This window comes from Hetaerina americana, unplaced genomic scaffold, assembly GCF_022747635.1.
Source record: "Hetaerina americana unplaced genomic scaffold, ioHetAmer1.1.p SCAF_1, whole genome shotgun sequence".
NCBI lineage: Eukaryota > Metazoa > Arthropoda > Insecta > Odonata > Calopterygidae > Hetaerina > Hetaerina americana.
In genome coordinates this window covers 71,723,684-71,750,563 of record NW_027286069.1, presented here as the reverse complement: position 1 = coordinate 71,750,563, position 26,880 = coordinate 71,723,684, and the positions used below count along the sequence as shown (strand labels likewise).

General features: G+C 40.4%; 1 protein-coding gene across 1 annotated transcript in view; it reads right to left on the bottom strand.

Annotated features, from left to right (window-relative positions):
- The window catches only part of LOC139692954 (rab11 family-interacting protein 4B-like), a 295,511-nt gene that overhangs the window by 106,049 nt on the left and 162,582 nt on the right, over window positions 1–26,880 (bottom strand). The window contains exon 5 of the mRNA XM_071591271.1: window positions 26,294–26,338. Within this exon, the coding sequence (XP_071447372.1) occupies window positions 26,294–26,338 (45 nt within the window). The remainder of the gene's footprint in view (window positions 1–26,293; window positions 26,339–26,880) is intronic.

The following is a 26,880-nucleotide window of genomic DNA, read 5'->3' as shown; positions in this document are numbered from 1 at the left end:
TGCGGCTTAAGAAAGGTCACATACGCGTTCCTTGGTGTCCCATGAAATCTTATGTGAATACTGCCGAAAATCAGCGGAGCGATCAATATTACTGCCCACGACAATATGATAGTTAGTGAACAAAGAACTTATGGATTGACTTCTGAAATATCAATGGCTCGCATTTTACCAACGTACTTATGCGAATACAACCCAAATGTTTAAAATGCCAGTTTACCTGCGTAAGATTATATTTACAACCATTTCCCTCTGTACGCCGATGGTATACGGTCCCGCATGCTTCTTTCCTTACTGATCCGAGTGGGGTGTTGCATACATTTAGGGGGAGGTCACATTATTGGTCGGGTAGCAAGGGCCGCGCTCTCAATAACGTATTTGACTTTCTTCTATAATTTCTAAAAATTACTTTTAACCAATAGATGGAAAAAAGAGTAAATGTAGACCACTAAGTCATAGTCATTTAATAAATTATGCACACTACTTGAACTTATTGACAGTGAGTAAGCTTAGTCTGTTAAAAGATTCAAAGTGAATAATAAACACAGGATTGCCTTTCTTGACTCAAAGCTGTAACCGCAGTTCTTCTTGGTGTGATATATAATCACTGTCGTGAAACACGAAAATAATTTGAAGAATCTCTTTTTTTTGGGATCAGGTTTTAGACTTCCAAAATCATGAATAGGTCGCAAGGAAATTTTAACCACGAATTCTATTTCGTTAAAACAAGCATTATGAAACTATGGTTGAAAAATAATAAGTCAGTTCAGCAAACAATTGACGGAATAACGGAGCAGACATGGTCAATAATGTGGGAATAATGGGAATGGACATGCCTTAGAATTATACGGCAATTTTGAGTTTTACAACAAAGCATTCCGGAAGCTGCGACTGTTGCACACGCCACTCGAACGTAAGTCAGCCGCGGCACAAATTTCCCGGTTAATATGGAGTGTGCCGCAAGGTTCGATCGACGTGTTGTACCCCCTCATTCGAATCGAAGCAGTTATTCAAAGCGATAATATCTCTAACATATATCTCATGGCGTGCCGTCGGTTCCGAAGGGCGATTCGAAACATCAACCCCCTCACTATTCCTCCTCCCTTATTCTCTTTGACACCTCGATTATCTTCTCCGTTTCGGGATATAAATCGTAGATCGGAGGGGTCGCCAACCTACGACCCCCAGGTCGGATCATACCAGTGTGGAAGAAGTTCATTACGGCCCGGCGAACGGCGTTGCGCGGCACTACCATAGATTTCTTGCAGCAGACTGTCCATCGTAGTAGTCAAAAGTCAACTGAGGGAGAGCGTGGCCCAGCAGTTCACACTTTGTTACATGATGGCCCAGTCCGGGGCAGTAAAAGGCCGTTGAACATTGCTGTGGCCAGTCGCAAATGGAGGTTTTTACAGCACACGCTCCCAGGTGACACACGACTGTGTAGTTGACACGCCCCCTAAAAATGAACCGGGTTCGTTCACTGGCGGAACAGAAAGAAGGGTTCATTCGCATGACCCTGCAACAAATGGATTTCATACTGATGGATAAAGGCGAGTCCCTTGGAAAATGCTAATGTGGGGAAAACAGGGAATACATGCACACATCAAAATAAATAGGTTGTAAGGGGGTGATCTAGAACAAGAACCATTCTTTTTTTGCATTATTCATCGTCGATTCTACCCGTTGGGAATTTAAACGGTTTCTCATCACGCGAAACGCTTGAATTCTTGGAGAGGTGTAGTGTGAGAGGTGGGGTACGTGATGAACCCACGTGACTGCGATAGGATAAATGAAAGTGGTTGTAGGGTGAAGGTTCTCCAGATCATTTCTGCGAAACTGACATTGAAAACAGCGGGGGGAGATAATAATATGTTACTCGACCTTTACACTCAAGGATAATTTTTAGTGCACGCATATTTTTGTGAACTGCTACGGTTTTTAATCCTATATTTCTCCGTAGTTCCTATCTTCTCTCGGCCATCACTCCAGTGAATTTATGAGTTTCGTATACATCCGAGCCCGACCCAGAAAAATATTTTGGGTAGAAATTATTTTGTTTTGTATGTTCGAATCGGGAAATCAATTAATTGATTTGTCCCTCGGATGCGTTTCAGTAATCTCATCGCTGGAAAGAAGGAAGGAAGCCCTCCAAAATAACATTGATGCTCTCAACCTTATTACTTCCGTATTTTAAAAATAAATTCAATTTTTTTTCATTAAAGTTTAAACATGGACAGTAGCGGACATACTTTTACGAGTACGTCGGCTTTGATATGCTAAGATTGAAAAATATTCCCAATCATAATGAAAAAGGAAGTTTAAATTATGAATGTGAATTACATGAATTGTACTCGCAGGCAATCTCGATTGGAGTATAATTGTGCGTCAGAATGTTAATCCGCCTTCTTCGGAAAGAGAATACATTAACTTCCCGAGAATTGCATTTTAACGGAATATTTTGTAAGGAAACGTGGCAGCAAAGTAGACACTAGCTCACGCAATCGAAAGATTAAATACATACTAAATTGAAATCTAAGGCGACTGTTACGCAGCACATAACATAAATAAAAGCGAGTAACGCAGGCGTTTACATAACTGCCCACAAAACGAACTAACGTTCCTAAACATAATTTTAAAGATTTAGACAAGTAAATGGAGAAATTTTTCTGACTTCATCAAAATAGTACCGCATATCTTCAAACAGTAAATTGAGCCGTACGATTATACCTGGAAGTTTAAAATCATTTTTTTACGTAGAATTTTTTCCCTTAAGTAATGACTAGTTACCTTCAAATTGCCATCTCAATATCAAAGTTTTCAGGCAAGTACAAAGGGTTTTCTAATGATACGCAAGGATTGGAAGTATGATGTTTTACAAAAACCGTAAGAACCTAACCTGTCACAAGGATCGTAATAATCCACGTCAGGCTAATCAGTTGCATTTATTCCGATCATTTTATTTCCATTCGATCTCATTCTAATCAGTTTGAACTCATTAAAAAAAGATGGCAACCAGTAGGCACTCGCATGACTTCTGGGATCATGAGTAGATGCAGACGATGTTCAGCAGTATTCAAATATTAAGCCGAAGAATCTTGCATTTGACATTGATCTCTCCTAGCGCCGAAACGATTCCAAAACGGTCCATAAAATATTCAACCCCCATAACGCCCAGAGAATTTCGTGCAATCATGGGAGAGAGTGAAAAAGGGGTATTTTCACGCAGTCCCCGGGGGTTTTCCAAACATCGACCGATGGGCCTACCGAAGGCGTTGACCTAAGTTTGACCCAAGGTAAAAATAGAGAATAATATCTCATGAGAGAAGGAGCTGAGTGCGACATGCGCAAAGGGAAACTCGGAGTGGATACAAAACGCCCACTCATCGGAGAAAAATTCTTTTAGCAGGGTCGGTGGTAACTGGACAACATGGTGCGGGGAGACGATGCCCTTGTTTACATGTTACATTAACAAAACACCATGCAACATTTTCACATTTAGAGAATAACGGATCAAGCAAAAGAACTGGGAGCAAACAACAACACAATTTAGATTTGGACGTTGGACTATGAGTGTCTAATCATATTTTTCCCTAGTAGTGAAACAAAAAAGTATTAAATTTTTCGCACGTTTTCTAATGAAACAACATAGGGCAACGCCATAAAATTATTCATTGGTTATTTACCGCGTAGACTCAACATTTTACTGTAACATCAAATACTGCATCGCTTAGTGTGACGACATACCGTTAGGAGGAATAACTTTGGAAATTAGCCCAGAGAATAAAGTTCTTCCTAAGAGACGAATTAAAATTGTACGAGCGCTTCCATAATATATTTTCCAAAAAAATTTGAACACTGATTCACAACAATTGCAATAACAACAATATTTGCAGCATCTCAAGTAAAAAAATACGTCTAGCCTTGCATTTTCTGGCTGTTCTTATATCTCAAGCATTACCTGAGCCTAAGAATTCGGTTTTTTCCCACAAAATTTTTCGAAAAAATAATTCAGTTTTACAGTTCTTAAAAGTTGAAGATACAAACATGAGTAATTTACAAACAGGCAAATTATAAGTAATTTAGCGGGTGAACTCAGAGTGATGTATATTAGAAGGCATAAATGGTAAATCCAAAATATGAATTTAGGTTTGGGCATGATAACAACGAATTTCCCAACACGAGTGAGCAGATGAAATCCATGCCTTCTCGGATAAAAAAGTGATTCGGATTATACTGATGGATCACAGCCACGAGAAACATTTCAGAAATCATGGCATCTCCATCGGAAAATAGAGTTCACACACATACGACTCATGTAGATAAATCGAAAAGTTAGGGCAGTCGATATTCCGGAGATCACTTAACGCCCGAGCAGGCGAAAACTCAAATAACCATGCAAATCGCGGTAGCAAAGCAAATACGCTAATCCATCCGTTGATAAAAAAATTAACAAAAAATCGAACTCTTTCTAACGCGAAAAAATAAAGAAAGCCTGGAACGCATCGAGCGCCATCCATGCACATTCGAAGAGGGAGGATCCAACGGAAAGGGAGGAAGGGAATGGACGAGGACATCCATCGGCGAAAAGAGAGAAACGAAAACAAGAGAAGCGCAAAAAGAGATCCCATTTACCTCTCCCACCTGAGGAAAGGCAGGAGTGCTGCATCGTAATGCACCTCCCTGTTGACCTCCAGTTCCAGAACTGACGGAGGGCCTCCCTCGGTGGGGCGAGGGCCCTCTGGAGGGACGACGACGAGTTGGAGGGACGAGAGGGAGAGGGTTTTGAAAAGTGCCAGCCCGGCGGCGCGGGGGGAGGGGCCGGCCTCCTCCCGACAACTCTTTTATTTACTTTCGATTCGAGAGCGAAGCAGGGCTGCTTCCTCTTCTTTTTCCACAGTCCTCGTCCGCAGCAAACTTCGAAATTCGACCACGCGTTCCCTCCGCCCCTCGCCGACGGTTCTCCTCACTTCCCCCCGGCGACTCCGGCACACCTTGGAACGGAAGGGGAGGCACACGCGTGACACAAACCCACACACACACACAGGAGACAGAGAGATTGGGAAGGGCAGGAGAGCAGCGGCGGTGTGGAGAGAGGGGGGCGGAGGAAGCTGGGGTGCTTTGCAGGGGGCGAACATTCGGGAGGTGCGGAGGAGGGAAATGAGGGAAGATGGGAACAAATCGACGGCCAAAGCATCACAAATTTTACACACACACTTAAAGCAGGCGGACATGCGGTCTGCGTCGTTTTTTATCTATCGCCACACTTCGGTAAAGCAAGCTTCGAATCGTAAAATTTTATAATCTACACCTGCACAATGCCCGACGATCTGCTGCGGGGACCTGTGGCAGAGGGTTTAAAGGTTACTGGTCACAAAAACCTAAGAGGAAGATCCCGATGCAAAGGTAAAATGTACCAATATATCAGGAAATTACTATTTTTTTCTGGCTTGATTGTTGCAAGGGGGGCAGATGGGTCTTTTAAATGAATTTTGGAAGAGGAAAAGAATCTATCGCTTCGACAGTGTATCTCTCCCATGGCGGCGTCACTATTCTCCGACCTAATAATGTAATATGGAGCTCGGATTACTTTATCGATTAAGTGTGTAATATCATTCGATTCATGCCTTTTAATCAAGTTTAAACTAACCTTGTATCTCCAGGAGCTCCCATTCCAGGTTAAACAATTACTGAGCGGTGCTTTTTGTTCTTTCGTGGTGGTTTTACAAGAATCGTGCCATTTTTCTCAATAAAAACGCTGCAATTGCACGAGTTCGCTTTGCACTCCAGGCGATTTTTTGCGCCCTCTTCATTTACTGCGTCGAGGGAGGTAACCTCCTCGCTCGATCCGTCCTAGTTGTGGCAAACGTACGCAGTATTACCATTTGGACTTGCGCTCCTTGGAATTGATCTAATTCTGGATTCACCAAAAGGCTTACAGTAGGATTGCAGTAGCTATTCCTCCCTCCCCGAAATACTTGGAAATTTATCTCCTCACAATTTATAGAATTATAATATATTGAACAAAACAAATTTCTCATACATGTGCCAAAAATATTCGTTTCAGTGGTGAAACTGCACAATCCTCGCTATATATATATATATATATATATATATATATATATACACACACACACATACACACACACATATATATATATATATATATATATATATCTATATATATATATATATATATATATATATATATATATATACACACACACACACACACACACACATATATATATATATATATATATATATATATATATATATATATATATATATATATATATACACACACATATATAACCGCAAATTGAATTTTAATATGAACTTAGATTCATGAATCTTGACTGCGATTGGTATTGAGGAAACGGGATGAGAAAATTTCAATGCAGAGAGGGTTTATTCTTTAGGGAATAAGATAATGCATCGGTTTCTCGCCTTTCAGATATTCATGTACTTTACCAGGAAATTTCCAAATTAGTTACGCAATTTGAAAAAATAATTTCAATATACAATGTTTTTCGTATACTCGATTCACGTTCTAATATGACCCTCTATTTCCGCACCGTATGCACCTGAAATCGAGAACACATTTAGCACTGAGGTGACTGGAATAATTTGAGAGGAGCAAAATGAGTCTCCATATGAACTCTCACGGTACAAAATATTATCGCACGGGATTGAAGCTATGGCACTTGACCACTATTGTTAGAGATCCTGTTCAACTGAAATCCACACATTAAAAAACATTACTTCGCGTTACACGGGTATTTACTTCATAATTATCACTATATTATGGCAAGAAACTAATCGCTGTACGCAAAATATACCTGTTGAATAATATAAATTCGATTTTTATTCGAAGCCCTCCTACGTCTCTAAAAGGGGCGTGCCCATAGGTCAAGAACCAATGATATTATCAACACGTATTGGGGCCAAAAAGCATGAAAAAGATGATTCAACGGAAAATCACCACAGACGTCTAAAAACGACCTTGGACCCTGCGGAGAATTTAAGATAATTAATTCTCAATAATGCTTGAAGCCTCAAGCATAGAAACCGACGCAAAAGAGAGCCATTGAAGACTGAAACAAGAGATGTGAGCATTGTTATGGCAACTATTGGAACCCAGAAAAGGCAAAAGCTGCGGGAGGACCACATCCAAAGGAGGAGAAAAAAGCGAAGGTGGAGTGGAAGCGGCAGTTGAGCGCGAAAGGAGAGCGGCATGGAGTGAGTAGAAGGATATGGGGAGAAAACGATCTTACCTGAACTTTCTTTCGAATAATCCTTTACGCTCGTAGCACGGGGGAGTCGATTAAGGAGGCTTTGCGGATGTAATAAGGCGTCCCGTGATTTTTCTCCCTCACGTTAATAAGGCGGGACGGCGCGAAGGGGGTCGGATCCCAGAGCGGACGGCGGAGAACGGCCGGGTGCCAGACACTCACTCTCGCGGGGAGATTTCAGCGGAAACCAACCGGAGGCGGCGCTGGCGCAAACGGCACTACGGAGCGAGCACCGCTGCGATCGGACTAAGGAGGAAGGCGGAACACATATGCGGTGCTGGACGCGGGGGAGGCGTGGTGGCCGGGAGGGAGGGAGAGAAGGAAGCAGCAGATAGAGGGGAGGGTGACGTATCGACTGGAAAGATGGCCGGCGCGCGCATTCGCGCAAACACACGCACGCACAGCGAGATGTGTGGCGGAAAGATTGATTGGATCCGAAGCCCTATTGTTCACAATAGTTTGAGCCTTTGATGAGGGCCATTCAGACACATTCACATGGCCCTTCCATTCCTCTATTCCCGCCCACCTCCTGACCGCAACCCTTCCTCCCACGTCGGTTTGAGTCTCTTCAGTGCGTAGGAATACGAACAATAAAAAAACTTGATATGATATCCTCGAGTGGGAGCTGCAACATCAGCGTCGCTGTTTTTGTCTCTAATAAAGCGTTGTCGTCATCTGCTGTTTTGCCAAAAGACAAAAGGGAAATACAGACCGAGCGAGACCTATAACTTTTTTGTGACAACTTTTATTGCGATAAAAGCCAGAGTTCTAAGCGCCATTCGAACTATTAATTCATATGATATTACATTTGCACCGTTCGTATTTTTTACGCAGATAACTAGTCCTGAGTTTATTAAAATTTTTCACGTATTTAAGTTTTTCTTAGTTTGCATAGGCCAAAATACATCGAGCACTATTAAATACTATTAAAAATAATACCATTCGTAGTACTACACATTTTACTCGAGGCGCTTACGTTTTCTCTGAATGACCTCCACGTAAGCATGAACCTTAAAGGGACGACACCGTGAAATGAGGAAATGTGCACTGTTAATTCGCACGAATACAAGTAGCAGTGGCAACCACATTAAAATGTATTATGAAGCTGGAGGAAGATCGAAGTAAGCGTTGAAGTGCTTGGATACACAGAGAAAATAAGCATTTCAGTATGTTAATGGACTAACTAGTTTTTATTTCCAACATTTTGGCACTAAATCTGTTATATTTTGTCATTAGTAATTCATTTCATGTGCAACTGCTAACGCGGATATAGTATTTAATAATAATCCTACCGACCAAGAATAGAAGGCTGGGAAGGCTTTGTAACGAGAACGTCGCGTGTTAGAAGCCCGCCTCAACATATCGCGTAATGGACTTTCATATGGGAGGCGTACAGTGCGAAAAGACTTGAGCTGCTGAAATATCGAATTATCTGTTTTTCCAATCAACGATAAAAATAAATTCTCTCTTGCAACCAACTATTCACACATGATTAGTTGGACAAAAGCGATTATTTCACCAATTGAAGCAATGTGAAAACATAATTAATAATTATTTTACCAAGAACTTAACGCTCGTCCTTATCCTGATATTTGAATCATGTCACAGTGGGTTGGTAGCATACGATAATATTACAAAACGCAAAGGAAAAGAGCATTCGTGATGGCTGAATTGCGTGATCGTGATCTGGGAGAAAGAAGCACCTTTCTTAGCGGAGGTAATTCGTCACTGTACACGACGACCGTGAAATAAAAAGTGCACAGAGTGTAAGCTGGCGATCGTTGACTCATTATAGATGCTGGAAAAGCGAGTAGAAGAGTAAGACTTAAAATGACCGAAAAAAATGTCTTAGGCCTTAAGTTTATGTTCCAACTCTCGGTAAAAACACGCAAAAAGATGCGCTTCCGTGAACTCATTCTGTATTTTTGAAACATCCGACGAATTTAGGTTTTCTGGACGTGGCGGAAGTGACGCGATATTTGTCACCATCCACGGGCGCACGGGCGAGCCCTGAAGAACTCTTGAGCTGCACCGGACGCAGACTCTCCCTCGAGAGGGTCAAGCAAACAGCATAAACATTCTTGAGCTGAAAGCACCAGTTTCTTTAAAAATGCTCCGGAAATGTTTTTTTTCACACTCGAAACTCACAAAAAAAACACCTCCGCTCCTGCAATTCGGACCCAATTAGGGGGCCGTGACAATTTCCGGTAATTGGAACGGACCATTGAGAAGCGAGGGCTCGAGTCGTTCTCCGATCCTCCGGGACACTCCGGGATTTCATGTATGACCGAAGTGATCTTAACACTTTTCAAATGAAGATGAGTTTCTTTCTCTTTCAGCCTTCATCTCTCTTCGGCTAATTATTTTCGATTCCTGCGGGTAAAGACGGATGTACTGGTACTCTTGAAATCAATGCATAAGTTCTTATCTATAGCTTAGAGGGATACACCTCCACTAATGTGGAGAGAGAAGGGCAAATGGCAATTGCGGCGAGAGAGACGGACTGTGAAATAATTCATTCACTAGATGATTTCAAATCGGAATACTGTGCTGGTAATGCATTGGGTGTCTATGGAATTAGGAAGTGAATCATAATAAATGTTCGAAAGTTTCCTCCCAAGAGTAAGTAAAGTGGCATAGGGTACCATTTTATTTTCCAATAAAATCATAGCCTTAGAAATGCCTTCTTCGTGGAACATTCCTGTAGTAGGTGTTTAGAGCGCAAATAAATGTTTTAAAAACGCAGCGGGAGTGATTCAATAGATAACCACAACTTTCGCCATTTTGAGTATGCATGATCCATTACAAACAATACGCTGGTTTCGACCTCAAGGGAGGTCATGCCAATATATATGCTCAAACTGACATTACTCAAACCTTTGATCAATAATGAGGCAGTTTTGTTTCAGATTTTGCGCACCAGGAAACTCATTTGATGCAAATGTTCACATTTCATGCACAAACTAAAACATATTTGTCGCTGATGCCAAAGTTAATTCTGCGGGAGACCAACCGACTGATATGCAAGTTTTTTAAAAGAGAATAACCACATTATATGAAAGACCATCAGTTGCAGTGGGGATATACATGCATGCATGGGGAGACGGGCAATACACACAAACACACTCAATGCATCAATAATACGCCGCACTCCATCACACTCGCATTCTGGGAATGCCGTCACGTGATCGTGAGCTCTGAGGGAACAATTGAAATCAATTTCCGCACACTGGAGATAGATGTCATTTTCAGGAAAATTAGCGGATATCACATTTGGAGTGACGCAATATAGGTTTAATGAGACAGTTAATTTGATGAAGATTTGATTGCTGTAGGGTCCCTTTGAAATTACAGATTCAAATATGCATCATTTTTCTGCAGCGTTACAAGTCATAAATCGATATAAGCCCGTTTAAGTTGTCTTTAATCGCCAAAACTCCAATATCACATTCAGTGTAACCTCGAAAACCTGAAGAACTCTAGTCGAGTCCCGAGGATTATTTTAAAGAGGTGTCGCCGTCGTGACGGAAATGAATATCAACTAATAACGAAAATCGACATTATTTGATTTACACTGTAACACTCGTTTTTTCTCATAGCGCATCAAATATAAAGGTATGTTTTTTCTAAAACTATTGTCCACTACTGAGATACATAATTTCATAGGCATGTGAAAAACAATAGATTGCATCATATTAAACAGTCAAATCGGTGGAGACCGCTCGTTTCTCTATTTCAATACTGAAGACCTATGGTGCAGGTTGCGGGTTCTAATATCACATTTTCGATAAGATTCAAAATGGCCTAGCCAGTCGTATTCCTTAGGATCTAAACTTGAGGTAGGTACAATTTATCCTAATTTAACTCGACGTTGCAAATTGTTCATTTTTTTAGAGAATTTTTTAACGAACCAAAATGTTAAATAAAATGACCCACCTTCAAGACTAATTCACAGATGAAAAATTGAGTAGCATATGGAATTATTTGAAATCGCCACGCGAATTCGAGCCGATTGACTGAAGTAGGATTCTCGATTCTGCTCTAAATCGAGGTTGCTATTTTCTTCAGATAATTAAGTGGACCTTAGATCTCGTACCAACTTCTCCACAACGATGTGCCTTAGGAAATACCACGGTATAGGAATAAAGGTTTATTAATTTATCATAATAAATTATGTATATTCCAATGCAATGGCGTGAAGATTTGGAAATGCACAATGTGCTTATCGATGAAATTGGTTCTGAATGTTTGCCTTGGATTAAATAATAATAATAAACTTCGATCGGAAATGCATACCTGGGATAGGCGCTCCAGAATTCCAAAATATTAATCTGCTCTTGAACTTTAGTCCAATTCTACGCAGATAACAACACAACTATGCATAGTAATCAGTCATCACCATTCAACATTGATATTCCACTACGTCATAAAGGGATGATGACTTCTTAGTTGCACTCAATTTCATGAAAATTTAATTAAGTACTGCTTTTAGTGAACGGGTGAATTATAAGTCAGAGCCGTTTTTCACGTATTCATTCCAATTAAATACGATATACTCGTATGCTCATCTCGAAGTAAAACGAATGCGGGGGACTCGATATGAATTTTGAAAACGACACCCTTCAGGTGATAGGTGCACGATTTTGTCATAAAGAATTGGCACAGGACTCCGTTAGCGGCAGTTCGAAGGGTGGAAAATTTTCCAACGCCATCACATTCCCGTAGCAACCGAATATTATTTTTTGTTTCTTTTTTAAATGCCCTCCCTCCGAAGGGCAGGACCGGCCGGATCAAAGCAAACAGGGTGCGGCCAAAGAAAACCACGCGCAACCCCAGTCCCATCAATCGATGCGTGTCTACGTGCCTTCCTCTGCACGTGAGTATGGATTGAAGCGACCGCATGCACGCGCCTCCACGCTCCCCTCCAACTCCTCTTGGGGAGTCCCACCGCGAGTCACCCCATCTCCCGAGGCATGACCCAACTTCGACTCCCGATGCCGTGACTCGGTGGCCAATCTCCGACGAGATTGCATGCATCTAACCTGCACATGGGTATGTATTGTGGGCGTTCATGCTCGTAATTAGTCGCCCGTGTGTAAGTACGTTTGTGCCGTCATCATCATTAGTTATCAATCCAAGGATCTAGCAGCTATCCAAAACTATCCTGTTGCCGGCCAATATTTTTATTTCTTCATGCATAGTCGTTTCCTGCGTTGACGTCTTTCATTAACTCCTCGTCATTTCAACATTAGCCTTCCCCTGTAATTCTTCCCTCCTGTTTCCTTCAAAAATTTTCTCCAGTAAACTATCATTCTGATGGATTTTTCGATCAGCTTCTACAAGCGTCTCTCTTCGTCCACTCTTCGAAATACTTAGTCATTTTTAAACAAAGCCAGGAAAATAATCTTATTTGAATGGTTTCATTCTTCTTTATCTTAAGCTTAGGCTGAATTTAAGATGTTGTTTTTCCCACGAACGGCATTGGATCAGAATGACATTATCCGACCGCGTTAGGGGATAAAAATAGTTTTTTGTCAAAAGCAGCCTGGTGTATAATCACCCCCTGCCACACACCCTAGCGGTGGCTTGCAGGGCACCATGAAGATAGATGTTGCACTTGAACATCCTCTTAATGCAAACTAGTTTCCTTGTCAGGTCCTATCTGATAGGAGGGCTGTTTTCTTACATACTAACGCTTGCAATGAACGAATTACAGCCTGGCAACATTGCGTACGTATATGGAAAGGAATTTAAGCTGAGAGGTCCATCCAAAATGGACGACGAGTAAAAAGGCACAGAGAACATGTCCCGTATCTTTCCAGATTTTTCAGGCACTCTAACTACGTGATAGTGGTTTCCCAGAAAGCTTTGGTACTCAGAAAATCACTTAGCTTTAGTTTAGATGCGGACATCCAGAGATTTTACCCCTGAACCTTCGATCGAAAGCAGAACTATGTATCTACTCGCCACGCCGCTCCGACTGTGGGTGGGTGCTTCTAGCCAGGGTTTTTTCAGAGATTACGGAATCACTTGCTGTTAACTAGATACATCCGTTCAAATGTCTCTTTTTTATTGCCTATCACTGAATTCAACATATTAGTTATGACCTAAGCACGTTCAGGTTGAACAGTCAGGAATGGAGAGAGAGGGAATCGAGGGCTAAATGCAACAGACTAACAAAACTAGATAACCTCAAAAGCTGGCGATGAAATATTTCAAGGAAAGACTCCTATTATTCCTTCTTTACTTTCATTGGCGTACTCATTTTCCCCCATATCTCACCAAATGCGGCTGTACTGTCCAATTGTAAGTTTTGATACTCTAGTATGATGAACCTTCCGAAATTTACTACCCACTCAGCTCAAATTAATTTTTAATTAGATTTATGAGTAAAAAATATTAAATTCTGAATGCTTCTCACTACAAGAAACCTCCTCTGCCACCAATTAACAATTACTACGTTAACTCAATGATTTAACATGATTTTTTTCTCATGTCTTGTTATGGCCTAAAGGACTTTGCTACGTGTTTAGTCATTGATCCATCCTGGGAATTAACTTAACAAATATTCCATAGTTCTATCACATTTAGCGATTGCATTGTCATGTGTAGAGTAGGGATCATATTGTGTAGTCGCACCGCCTTTTTATTACCTTCTTAAAGAGGAAGTAATCCAAAACTCAACACATCAGCCATAGTTTGATACATATTTGAACGGCTGAAAATCATATCGACCCACCTCGAATTATTTTTTAATTCACACAAAAATCTACTCCATTAATCACACTTATTGCATTGAATGCACTCTTTAATGCGGCATTACCTTTATTTAACTTACTTATGAGGATTTTCCAAGGCTTGATAAAGGTGGTTTATATTTATCACAAACTTTTTAGCTTTAAGCAGTGCGAGAATAGCCCACTAAGGAGCTCAACTATTATAATATCAACGTAAGCACATTGGGTGGGCATTTTGACCTGCCGTTTCATATAATATGTTAGAAAGCAAGAGCAAGCAAGTTCTGCTACAAAGTAGGTTCCAAAATGAATCTCAAAGTGAATAGGCACGAAACTGTGGGAACAAAGTAATGCGCCATATTTTGTGACACGAGGTACATGGTCGATATAGGTGATATATTTCCATGAACCAGAGGATATCACACGCAGGAAAATATATGTTTCTGAGGCCTCCAATATTTGATTAGAGCCCTGTTTTTCAAAGCTACACGTCGATTTTTAAGTCTCCAGGAAACGGTGTTAGATGTACAAGAAATCTTTAAAGCTCAAATTTTGAAATATTTAGGCAAACAACAAGTACTTAATCATTAATTACATATCATTAGCAGACTGCGTACGTACACATTACAAGAAATTATAAACTTACTCTTAGCTTTGAGAAACGGTTCCCAGAATGTTTTGAAAAACTTGTCCAAACAAACCAGAAATTTATTTAGGGCTCAATCCCGTTCTAATTATTTGACAATTTTCACAGGCTTGAAAACCGATTTCTCGTCAGGAAAAATGGTGGTAGTCGGGATTCTAAAACGCATTACGGTGCCGGCCCTGTGGATATTGCAATTTCTTCGAGAAAAAAAGGCGAAATTGTCCGTCCCATTAGGACTCTCTCTCAATCATGGAGTAACTTTCATTCGTTCATTTAAGGTATTCTTTCTATTTAAGGTAAGTTTTGTAGGGTTTTAAATGCCCATTTTGGTCCAAGCACAGGTATAACGATAATTTCATTTTGATTGTCCCCCATTATTTCCTTCTTCAGTCTTCGTAATTTCTACATGCCTTTAAGCTGCTCAAAAATTCTAATCCATCCGTTCTTCAAATCGATTAATTAATCTCCTCGCTATCGCCGTCTCCATGTCCCAATGCCTATAAATATTTCCTTCACCCACTTTTTCCGCCTTTTTCGGATTTCACTAAGCAACATCTTCTCGTCACCCGCAATGTTTAAAAATTCGTAGTTTTTCTTTCTCGCAGTCCGACCAATTTTGCCACGCCCACATTTCAAAAGCCCAAAATATACATTTAACCTTTTGCATCCAAGACAAAAATTTTAGAACCAAAAGGGCTACGCTCCATTGGAACCTAAATCGCTTAGCTTTATTTGGAGTAACTCACTTGAAAACATTTCAAATACAAGTTTCTTCAATCCAGTTCCTTTTAAATATAATTGGTATCTGGATGCTACTAAAAAAAACTTTGTTTTTGACTTATTTCCGAGGTAAAGTAAAATACTAAAACTAGACCTTTAAAGGCTAACGAGGGACGGAGGGTCGATTCGCTCACCTGGAATCCCCATAAATCCCTGAACGTAGAAATACCTACTTATATCCGTACATGATCTGAAGTATGACTAAATTGCCGCCTTTGACGCACAGAATCAATAGTTGATAGCTTTACCAAAACAGCAATTTGTCACTGTTCTCGGTTTCCATATTTGTCCGTTATCCGCAGTTCAGGTTTACATGAAAGAAATTTTTTTTCATTGCTTTGTGTCCATTTTCCTTGAATCCTGACTACTACCTGTTCTGAAACGATTAAACATTTTTCCACATGGCGATACGTAAATTTGGGTTTCACCGTGTTTTATTTCCACCAAAGGATTTTTTCACTGTGCACTTCACTCCTTTAGTTTCATTTCTCGCGTTCGCTAGGTTTATAGGTTTCCATGATTCACAATAGCAAGGAACACACTTGACGTAGTTGGGAAGGTGGGGAGCAAGGGGGTTGCGTGTGATACAAGGGGAATTACCAAGGGTGTTAACGTCCGTTTCGGGACACATTTTTTCCATTTGTTTGGTACTAATTTCGTTTCACTTGTCTTTGAAGTTTGCACCGAGGCGCTACTATATTAGCGAGAACCGGCGTACTCAGCGTGGTCTGCCCGTTGGCTACTTTACAATATTAGCGCCCTCCCCCCCATTCATGCTAGGGGCACTGTCGAAAATTGTTGGACAAAAATGTGAAAATTTTCTTTCTTGGATGAAATTTCTACCCAATGTCCTGAATTCCTAAAAATAACATCATATATTAAAAAATGAAGAACTATTTGAGAAATTTTTTTTTTGAAAACCGGATGCAGTTTTATAACCATTATCCCTTCCCACTATTTTTCCCGCATAACTAAGTTAGAAATTTGGCAACGGGTTTGAGCCTTGGACGCCTTTTATAACATTTTCTGTATATTTTGACGTTACGGTATCAATAAATATATTTAATACGGCTTTGGATACCACACGTGCTCGGTAAAAATCGTTGCGTTAACGCGTACTAAGAGCTCAATTCATAACCATTACGAGTAGCTTCATATTAAAACCTTTACGTAAATCAGGCAGGGATTTCAGGGCTAAAAATGTGATTTGGAATATGCCCTCATTTCCGAACTACAGCATTTCCACGATCCTTTTCACTATCCTGCGGGCATGGGGCCGAAATGGGGTCGCTCTAAAAGAGAAGCTCACAGGAAACGTGCATCGGTGGCTTGGGGGGGGGGGGGTAAAATTTATGTTACCACCTTTTCCACAGAAATAGGTCGCGTCTCAGATCGTTGGCCTCCGACGGACGGCAATATTCCATTCATTTCCCGATTTTGCGAAAGTAGTAAGTCGATATTCCATCGCTAATACCCAAGAAATACTCCTATGAAGATCGGAATGAATTTCCAACAGTCGGAGCCCTGCCTCACGATTTCGTTCTTTTTTCTTTTACCCGAGATCTCTTTTGAATTCATCGCTGTATCCTTTAAGGATCCTTTCATCTAAAACCTTACCGTAGAACCAGTTAGTTTTGGGCGATGTTCGATGTCGTACAGAGCGGAATCACTTTAATTGAACATTGAAAATGCAATGATGTGTTGGCGATGGAAACGGACTGCAATGAATTTACCAGAGAGAAATACGATTCGACGACGAGACGCGATAGGGACGATTTGTATCCCCTGTCGACGAATACTATTGCTGACATTGACGGGGATTCAGCGGTGACCGATCTCCCTCATCACCTCATTACTTTTAATATAGAGGGTGGGTACTAGAAATTACCTATCAAACATCCAATATAGTTATACTCCTGATAACCATAGGAATTCAACCGTGACTTATCAATTTGTATCCGATCGAAAACTAAATCGACCCTAATCGGAAAGCGAATCGTATCTACATCCTTAAATTTGCATCAACACTAAGGTAGCTACGCTGAAACCGGCTCTAATCAACTTTTAGATTATATATGTAATCACTAATTAATTTAAAGAGTTTCAATTAAAGGCGCTAACAAACAATACTTGAAAAGTGCTCCGTTTATATAGAAACGATTTGATACAATTTTGTCAAAATAAGCGAACAGACCGATAGGGAGATTTTGAGGGCAATAAATCCTAACAACGAACAGGTTCGTGGTCGAAATTAAATTCGCATTGTCAAATCAAAAACGTATTGATACATGATTCAATTACTGTGGGTACAGCTCTACTTGTACATCGCGTATCTTACAGGTTCGAAATCTCGATGGGAAGTAGTGTGCCCATCGCAATATCGCTCAGTCACATGTAGATCCTGCACGAACGTATTTAGCATATTCGGGACTCCTACTTTCTGCCGTAGGCCCAAGGACCGAGTGACGACGCCTTCAGCAGTTTTATTTCACCCCTTTTTCTTCCCTCCAGCCGCCACTCTGAAAACATTTCCGTCGGCAAATGCGGACCGCAACGCTGTCGCTGGGTTGGAGGTGGAGGGAGAACGGGGAGGGATCTTCCATTTGTTTCCCTGCATTTTATTTCCACGTTCGCTGCGCATCTTTTTGTTTTGTTGTGACACGTGAATACGCTGTGCAGACGCGAAATTGCGATGTCGGGGTGTTTGTATAGCTGCCGAAGCCGCATGGGGAGAGGTATCAATGAGCGCGAGAGATATTTTATTTGCCGAGGGACGAGTTTGGACCTTAGGACGAGAGATCACTCACGTAAACGAACATCCTGGAACTCGTATGCTCAAAGCTGAGAGGGAGGGAAAATTGTCAGGGAAATAAGTCGTAAAACAAGAGTACGGGATAAAGGGGACGGGAAAATATTTATCCGCTACCATATTTTGTCGCACTCTTTCTCTCACCGAGTAGCAATTGATGTGCCTTTCGCTTATTTTATTTTTTCGGCAAGGTTTTCGGGAACAATTACTTTCGGCGCGGGCAGAAAAATATTTGATTCGGATCAATGGTGGCGCAATTCGCGACTGGCAAACGGGATCCGAGCGGCTATTTTTCATCCGCCCAAAGCTACCACAGAATTCACTTTTATCTCAGACGTTTCCTGAATTAGTTTTACATAAAATAGACTGAAAAAATGGGAAATTCTTCACAATATTAGTTTCTCGGCGTGAAAAAAAATCAGAACTGTTATTTTTAAAGGAACGTTTATTAAAAAACTATGGATTTTAAAATCAAAGAATATTTAAAAAAATAATAACGTTTATATTACTTAGAATCAAGCGTTCTCGTTCCGTTGGTTGCAAATTTTTAGTAAGGGTTGAATAACGTCAAAAATATAATCTGCGAATTAAAACATTAAAAATATGTTTAACTCAGTGTTCGGCTACTAGGGACCTTTGATGATGACGACGGCAATGCTATGGTTACGTTATAGTATATATAGCTCGAAAATAGAGCATTCTATGAAGAAAAAGCTATTTACACCTGGATTATTAAACAAACGTACTGCTCATTTGAAGTCATGAAATATTTTCACTCTGGCCAAATTAAAATATTGATCTTTAGTTTAAAAATGCATTTAGAAATTACGACCCAAGAGTGTATATTACGCATATTATAAACAAAATTGAAACGTTTGCAATAACCATAGCACATCAGGCAGCAGGGAAAATTTGTTACATTAACTTCCGCATCCTGATTAAAAATGTAAATAAGAAACAAAAACGCACGGAAGAACTCGGCAATAATATCTCCTACGAAATCGTACCGTTCTGCATCAGGCAAGGAAGTCGACAATAAGGACCATAAAGCAAAGGGTGTTTTTTCTCCTTTTTAAAGAGAAAACGGCTGATTTATTAAGCCGTTGTAGACAAATGTTTCCGCGACCAAGGTTTCTTGTCCACTACCCGAAGGTGGACAAACGTTTCCGAGTCCTAGAAAAACAGATGTGGCAAAACACAAAATCCGCCGACACACTCGTGCATGCATCGTTTGGTTTTATATTTTCAGAGTTCACTCCAACTTTACATTGTCCACGGCACGGTGGTTGATTACAGTGGAAAAGGGATTGGAACAAAAACTTGACTCAGCGGTGTATAAGTAATTCATCTTTGTAAACGTTTTCGGTGTGTGTGTCATCATATTTCTTGTGTCTCATATATCCTTAATACATTCGCAAAACTGTTTTGGACTTAATAATGCTACGTTACAATCTGCTTAAGTTTTCCTTTGTCACTGATCCTTCACATTTTTCAGAAATGCAGCATGTAACTTCTTTATCGTAATGCATATGGCATGGCCCTTGTATTGCTGGGATACTCTTCCCCACGGAGAATTTTGTCAGACCATATGAAACCGAATTCGTTCGAAGAATTGCGTTAAATGTGCCATAATGCGAGACCCAGCATATTTTAATGCATTTCTCCTATCTTAAGTAATAGCCATCATCTGACAGTACACAACAGACTTGTCTACCATGGTGCGAAAATGACTTTCAGGCAGCGATTGAAATTATTCACGGCTCCCCAAGTTTATCATCAACTAATGCCACGGAAAATTCATTTTCCAAATGAAATTCAATGAAAAACCAATTGCCCAGTTGAATACATACACTTATTGAAGGCATCAAATCCAACGACTGGCCATCATCATTAGCGCTAAATGGCCGTAAGATCGGTTTTCCAAATCTCTCCCTACATCTCATGCCCCTGAAAGCCTACAAATTTGGTGATCAGCATGGATCCATGAAGGCGTATTTTTAATGTCAGAGTGGTTGAAGCTGTTCACTCTAGAAGCTGAATTACAATAAATGGTTCATTTTGGAAACATTAGAGGTGATAATTAGACCGGGTTGTGAAAACCAAGTTGTAATCTTATGTGCGCCTACTATTGATGTCGGGACGTTTCCCTCATTCGTACTGCTGTATCGACTGACTAACTTCAACACCCTTTAGAACCAATGCTTCGCTTTCATCACCCGAACTCCCTGGTTCATCGGAGTGGATCCCCCGAAAACAAAAGGACGAACGTGTTGGCGACGGCGACACGTTTAAATGGTCCCCGAGGGAGCTGTAGTCATAACGACCGATCCTCCTCACTTCCACTTAGCGACAGAGCCCTGTAACGGGATGAGAGAAAGTGGGTGAGCTAGCGCATGACTATCGTAACGTATTGGGGGGGGGGGGCGAATGTATGGGGGCGTTACTGCTTGCGAGGAGACGAAGATGCTTCTAACAGTCGGACCACTCAATGTAACGCCTAGCCGTGAGACAAACACGTAAGGTTTCGAAGCTAGAAATACCCCGCAGGAGTCGAGTACACTCGATCGTGAATAATTATGGCGCAATGAATTGACAACTTCCAGAGATGGTTTAAAAATAGAAAGAAAAGAATGACTTTCGTGAATTTTTGTAAATTTGGCGAATTCGTCGATTATATCAATCTATAAAGTTCTATTGCCAATCGTTTGTTGTATCAGCGAAGTGATTGATCTGTTTAGTTATTTAATTGTTTATTTCATACTATATGCTATTAATAAATGACCACCTAAACTTTTTCCCCGACTGCGTAGATTAAAAGACTTTCCAGATCGGCTCAGAGTTGTTCGCTGGAGGCTGGATAATTTCCTCTTGACTATGTCAGAGAAAAACAAAGATCCAAACTGGACATTATTGCTTCATTGGCTGAATTTTGTATTCTAATGGTTGAATTACGATATTTATGAAAGGAAAGAGAATAATAGGAATCCTCAAGAAATCAACGTATAAACCCGAATACGATGTCACTCTTGAAATAATTTTCACATTACCTGCGTTCTTCATTTTACATTTCTCTCATTTTGCGGCATATTTTTGGGCAGTAATACTTCCAGAGAACTAAAATTTATTTCAAATGTGGAATTGAAGACGTAACGAAAAGCACGGGCGAACTCTGAACTTTGATATCCTTTTCTATGAGCGAAGTTTGAAGTTTTCTCCAGAAGCCATTGATTCTCAAGCGAAAAAGTTAGATTTGACATTTTCATTTACACATTAATACGCCGATCTTCTCAAATCAGAAACGCCAATTTGATGAGAAAATCTGATGAGGATCTCGATCGTTGATTGAAGGACCGTTCGATGAAGGATCGTTGAAAGAAGTAATAAGGATATTAAATCAAATTAATAGTGTCACGCAACGCAGTTTAAATATACAATGCAATTCTAGGGAATATCACGTAATACATTTTGATCACTCACAACAAAATGACTAAACAATTCCCAGAGAAAAAGTGAGATGATACTACCTTGACTCTAAATTTTAAGGAAACGTTTACACCCAAGTACCCCTTGAATTTTTATGCTAATATAGCAAGCTTTATTCTTAAATAAAAAGTTTCAGATCAATTTTTATCAAAAGAATGATAATTTTGCATTCATTTCAAAAGCCATGCTAACGGAAGAAACTCTTGAAGGTGGAAAATTGGCTAGTAAAGCATACATTTCTGCATTGTACACTGTGGATTCATATATAGGTGCATCCAATTGTTTTCACTCGTATTGATATACTCCGCAGAGGTTTTCGCGCACATTTCTACGCTCTTTCATCCTTCAAATACGCCATAGCATACCGAAAAAAAATCCCTAGGTGAAACAGAAAGAGAAACAATTCTCTTTAGTTTTCGTTGAACTCATGAAAAACACAAGGGTCAGGCAGAGTTTCTACACGGAAGATGCAAGAATGTAAGGATATCAAGCACCCCTTTGGCGAATATAAGAGTGGGAAATGCGGACACGCCGAAAGGAACTCTTTGTTCATTGAATCCCTCAACCTACCAAGTCCTATTCTCCCCGTGTAGTGAGGACGCTTTGACGTGTTTCGTCCTAATTAGTCCTCTCAAAAGGGAAAATTCACCTGACGAATCCCAGAACGTGTGAGTAACGATTTTTATGGAAACACTTGGGCTGCCGCAGTGAAGAAACGGGAGAAAATTATAAAAGCATTGGCGTCTGAAAGTAGTCGGCATACGCGCACGAACATTCAATATTTGTTCGCAAAGATGCGAATCGGAATTAGTAATCAGTTCATCATGAGGAATATATTGGATGTGCCTGAGTAAGCTAGCCAAACCTAGGATCTATTACAAGGCTAATATTGAATCCTAGACCTAAAGGCATATACGAAGGGAGACAGGGAGAAAATTAAATACTCTATTTATGGAGACTATCGCATTTTGTCGTTTAAACTTTGACCCTTGAATAATTTTGTATCCTTGATCTTTAAAGGTTTATTTAAATGGATCCTTAGTTATTGCAAACTTCAACCCTTCCTTTCAATACGCTTCTAAATAAACCAACATCTTTCCTTTAAAGCTCGCCCATTTATTTTCCATGGCCTAGCTATTGTGTTTATTGAATATCTCATCAGGATGTGCTTTTATTCGGTTGAATTCCCGTATAGACTGTAAGATTTCTGTTTCTCACAAATCTATTCACCACACCACACCGATCAATATGCCCTTCATTCATTTTTCCTGCCTCCTTAGGATTTCTCCCAACGAACCCCTCTCCTCGCCCACCATGCCTAGAACTTCCTCATTTGTTTTCCTTTCGGTCCATTTCGCCTTCTCCATTCTACTGCACACTCACATTTCAAAAGCCTCCAATCTACTTCTATCATACTGGTTCAGTGACCACGTTTCCGCGCCGTACATAACTACGCTCAATATCAAAGTTTTTACGAGTCTTTTGTTAACATCCTTACTCAACGTCCCTGTTATCAACTCCCTCCTTGTGAAAGTCTCTTTGCCTACCACTTTGACCGTGCTGGTTCAAAACACTTCCGACGTATATAAACTGTTCTACCTGCTCTAGTATTTGTCCTCCTATTTTGATGTTTAGCTTAGCCTTTTCTTCCTGGGAAATCGCATAACCTATGTTTTATTAACATTGATTCTCATCCCATATCTATCGCGCTGAATTTCCAATTCACTCAGCAACACTTGCCACCCATTGGCTAACTGACAAATTAGAGCGTGATCAACAGTATTGATTCGCGGTGGTCCAGGGGTAGAGCGTTGGACCACTGACCGGAGGGCACGGATTCGATTCCCTGGCAATAAACTCTGGGCAGCTGCAGCTCCACCAAAGCTATGTGATTTTTCGGGCACCAGATCTTCCTGGGAAACCGTAACCGGCACAGGGAAAGGAAATGGCACCCTACCCTGATGTGTGAATTTCACCCACCATTGAGCTTAGTACTGAGTGACCTCAATCATCACCTACCAAACCGACCTTCAGGTTGATTACCGTGTTGTTGTTGTTAATACATTGAACAGCACCGGTGACAATGGACAACCCTTTTCGAAATCTACGAAACAGGCAAATACGTCCTCTATATTCCACTCAATTAGTGATCTCATTACTGCAATGGCATCACGCGTGCCTCTCCCTTTCCTAAACCCAAACTGATCATCCCCTAAGTAATCATTTGCCCTACTCTTTATCCTATTGTTGATGATTCTGAGAACAACTTTAGCTGCGTGGGATCTCAAACTTATTGTCATGCAGTTCTCACATGATGTAGCCTTTATTTTTTTCGGTATAGGAACTAACACTGATCTCACAAAGTCTTCCGGCCAGATTCCTTCCTGACAGATAATACGAATCAGTCCATACAGTCTCTTCCTCCCACATTTTCTTAAACATTTTAGTAGTTCCTCAGGAATGTTGTCTACTCCCACGGCCTTATTTGATTTAATCTCCCTTAATGCCTTCTGTATCTCATCGTCGAGTAAGCCTGAACCTCAGCTATCTCTTCCTCTACGTCATGTTCTCTTCCTATGTCAAACCTTGTTGACCTAAGTTCTTTACTATACAGTTCTTCTATATATTCCTTCCATCTCTATTGCATCTTTCCTGTGTCAACTATTATCTTACCCGCCATATCTATAACTGTTAGCATAGATCTTTTTCCCATTTATGGTATAAATTCGCAGCAGCAAAGCTTCGTTGGGTGTCAGCGTGATGTTCGAAATTCTCATCTTCGACATCCTACGAAGTTCCGGAGACTCGCAGTAGAGACCGCCCTATGCCTCAGCGACGGGCGCGCCAACGGACGAGAGGAGAAAGTAAATGTCTGAACAAAACATGAAATCAGATAGCTAGATGCGCTGTTTTCGAGCAGAAAATAGTTAGAACTGCGATGACAATTCTGCCATTACCGACGCATTGGCTACTACGGTGAAAGGGCCACAAAACTCGACATAATTTCTATACTTATGCGTCGAGTTGGAGATCATACATGCACGTATATTTATAGTATTAAAAACTTTATTATTAGAGCGACGAGGAACCGGGAGTTGATATTAATCTATTTCAAATATCTCCGAAGTTAAACATCAACTTCCTATTTGACTGACTAAAGGCTCTCCAACCGACACATAAATTGGGACATGAATACTTCAGGCAAAAATTTCCTACGTGAATACAGATCAGTGCCCTCGGGGTCAATATACTAGACATCGCAATGATCCTATCATAAATACTGACAAAAATGTCTCAACTCTCATAGTCCCGAGTGACCTCCAAAATATGAATTCGCCACTATGCATTGGATATTCAGCAATATTGCGTATACAAAACGAAAGCAGGAACTTGGAACAGAATAAAAAATCATTCCTGCAGAGAGAAAGAATAACATTCCCAAAATTGAGCGCAAATTAATTTTTCTTTGCGAGATAAAAAAGCCAAATGTGATTTTACTCTACTCGCACGTCACTTACATTAGAAGAATTGGAAATAATGGAAATACAAGGAAAACAAGACACGAATTCCAAATTTTGAAGAATTGGTATGTTATTGTTATTGCATTTATTTAAAAACACTGAATTCTCCCTACAATCAGAATGTTTCTGATATTATATTTTAAAGAGCAACAAACTTACCATATCATCTGTTTTCTCAAATAAAAATCATTGATACTTCCTGATTTCTGCTTTCATCGCCGTCACAAATTTCGGATTGGGCATTTATTATACATCGAAGCGATGGATCCGTTTCATATTTTATGCGTCAACTCAAAGGCATGGAAATCCCAGTTAACTATTTCTGGGCACCATACCAAAAATAGTTAACATGCGATAGACTGACGATCTATTCATACGGGAAAAGAAAAAATAGTGCATTCGATAGTACAAAAATAATATTCATGATTTATAATTAATAAGTGAGAATTTTGTTCCAAAACTTTCACAACCTATCGACATCATCAGCCCAAATCAACATTTTTCTCGTCATTGCTACGAAAGCTCACATCTGCGAGCGTTAGTGGCCCGAATGGAGCAGGCCAATTTGCTATTCTTGGATGACTAACTATACTACTGCGAAGGAGGGCTTTCTATCGAGTTTTGCAAAATATTTAGTAGCCCACTCTCAAACACGGAATCGAAGTGATTTTGCTCTCTAACTTCACAAACACACTCGACATCTCTAACGAACGAATGAACGAACTTCCGAGGAAACCTTTTGGCGTGCCAACATCGACTTGAAAACCTCTTTCCTTTCGTGCGTGCTTGGAAGCAGCACGAACTGGCACAACACATCCTCGAGTAAGAACTCACATCCTCGTCCATCGTGTACACCCAATTCCCTGATAAATCAAAGAGTGCCTCCGCCACCGGCGAAACAGGTAGGACGCAAGGATCGGTACAAAAAGGAAATCCTCCACCACAAGCAAAACCCCAATATGCGCATGCATGCAGTGTTAACGCCATGTGCGAGATTTAGTGTTGTAATAGTATTCGTTATTCCTTACTGTCTGAAGGATCCCCATCGCCGGTTGGCAAAGGCGTCGCCATGGCTGCGGGGGGAAAAAAACACTTTGAAATAAAAAAACCCCAAGTTGAAAATTATGATGAACAAAAAGATACATAAGGCACCACAAGGATCTACATAACCGGGTCTCAACAGCCAGTATTTTTGGTGCGATCACTCAATGGATTCAAGAAAATGAATCTCGTCATAAACTAGCGAGAGTTAAAGAATATGCTACAGCAACAGAGGAGGGAAACAAGGGACTGACTGCCCAAATTTTTTGCTGCGCTATGAATGTTTTGCATTGGATTATATGTGAAATATGTGAGATAAAAAAGGAAAACACCATTGAAACCGATGAAGAAAGTGTTTTTAAAAAACGTTTTTCTTGATGATAGGGTGATTAAGTGAAACTTTAAAAAAATCAATGGGACAGTTCTAATTCACATTTTCACCGTTGACAATTGAAATATTGGACCTATAGCCTTAGCTTATTTTCCGTAAATAAGCACCACTGAATCAGTTTACATTGTAATTTCACAAGAAACGGAAAGGATAATTTCATTTTGTGGGCGTTGCAAGGATATT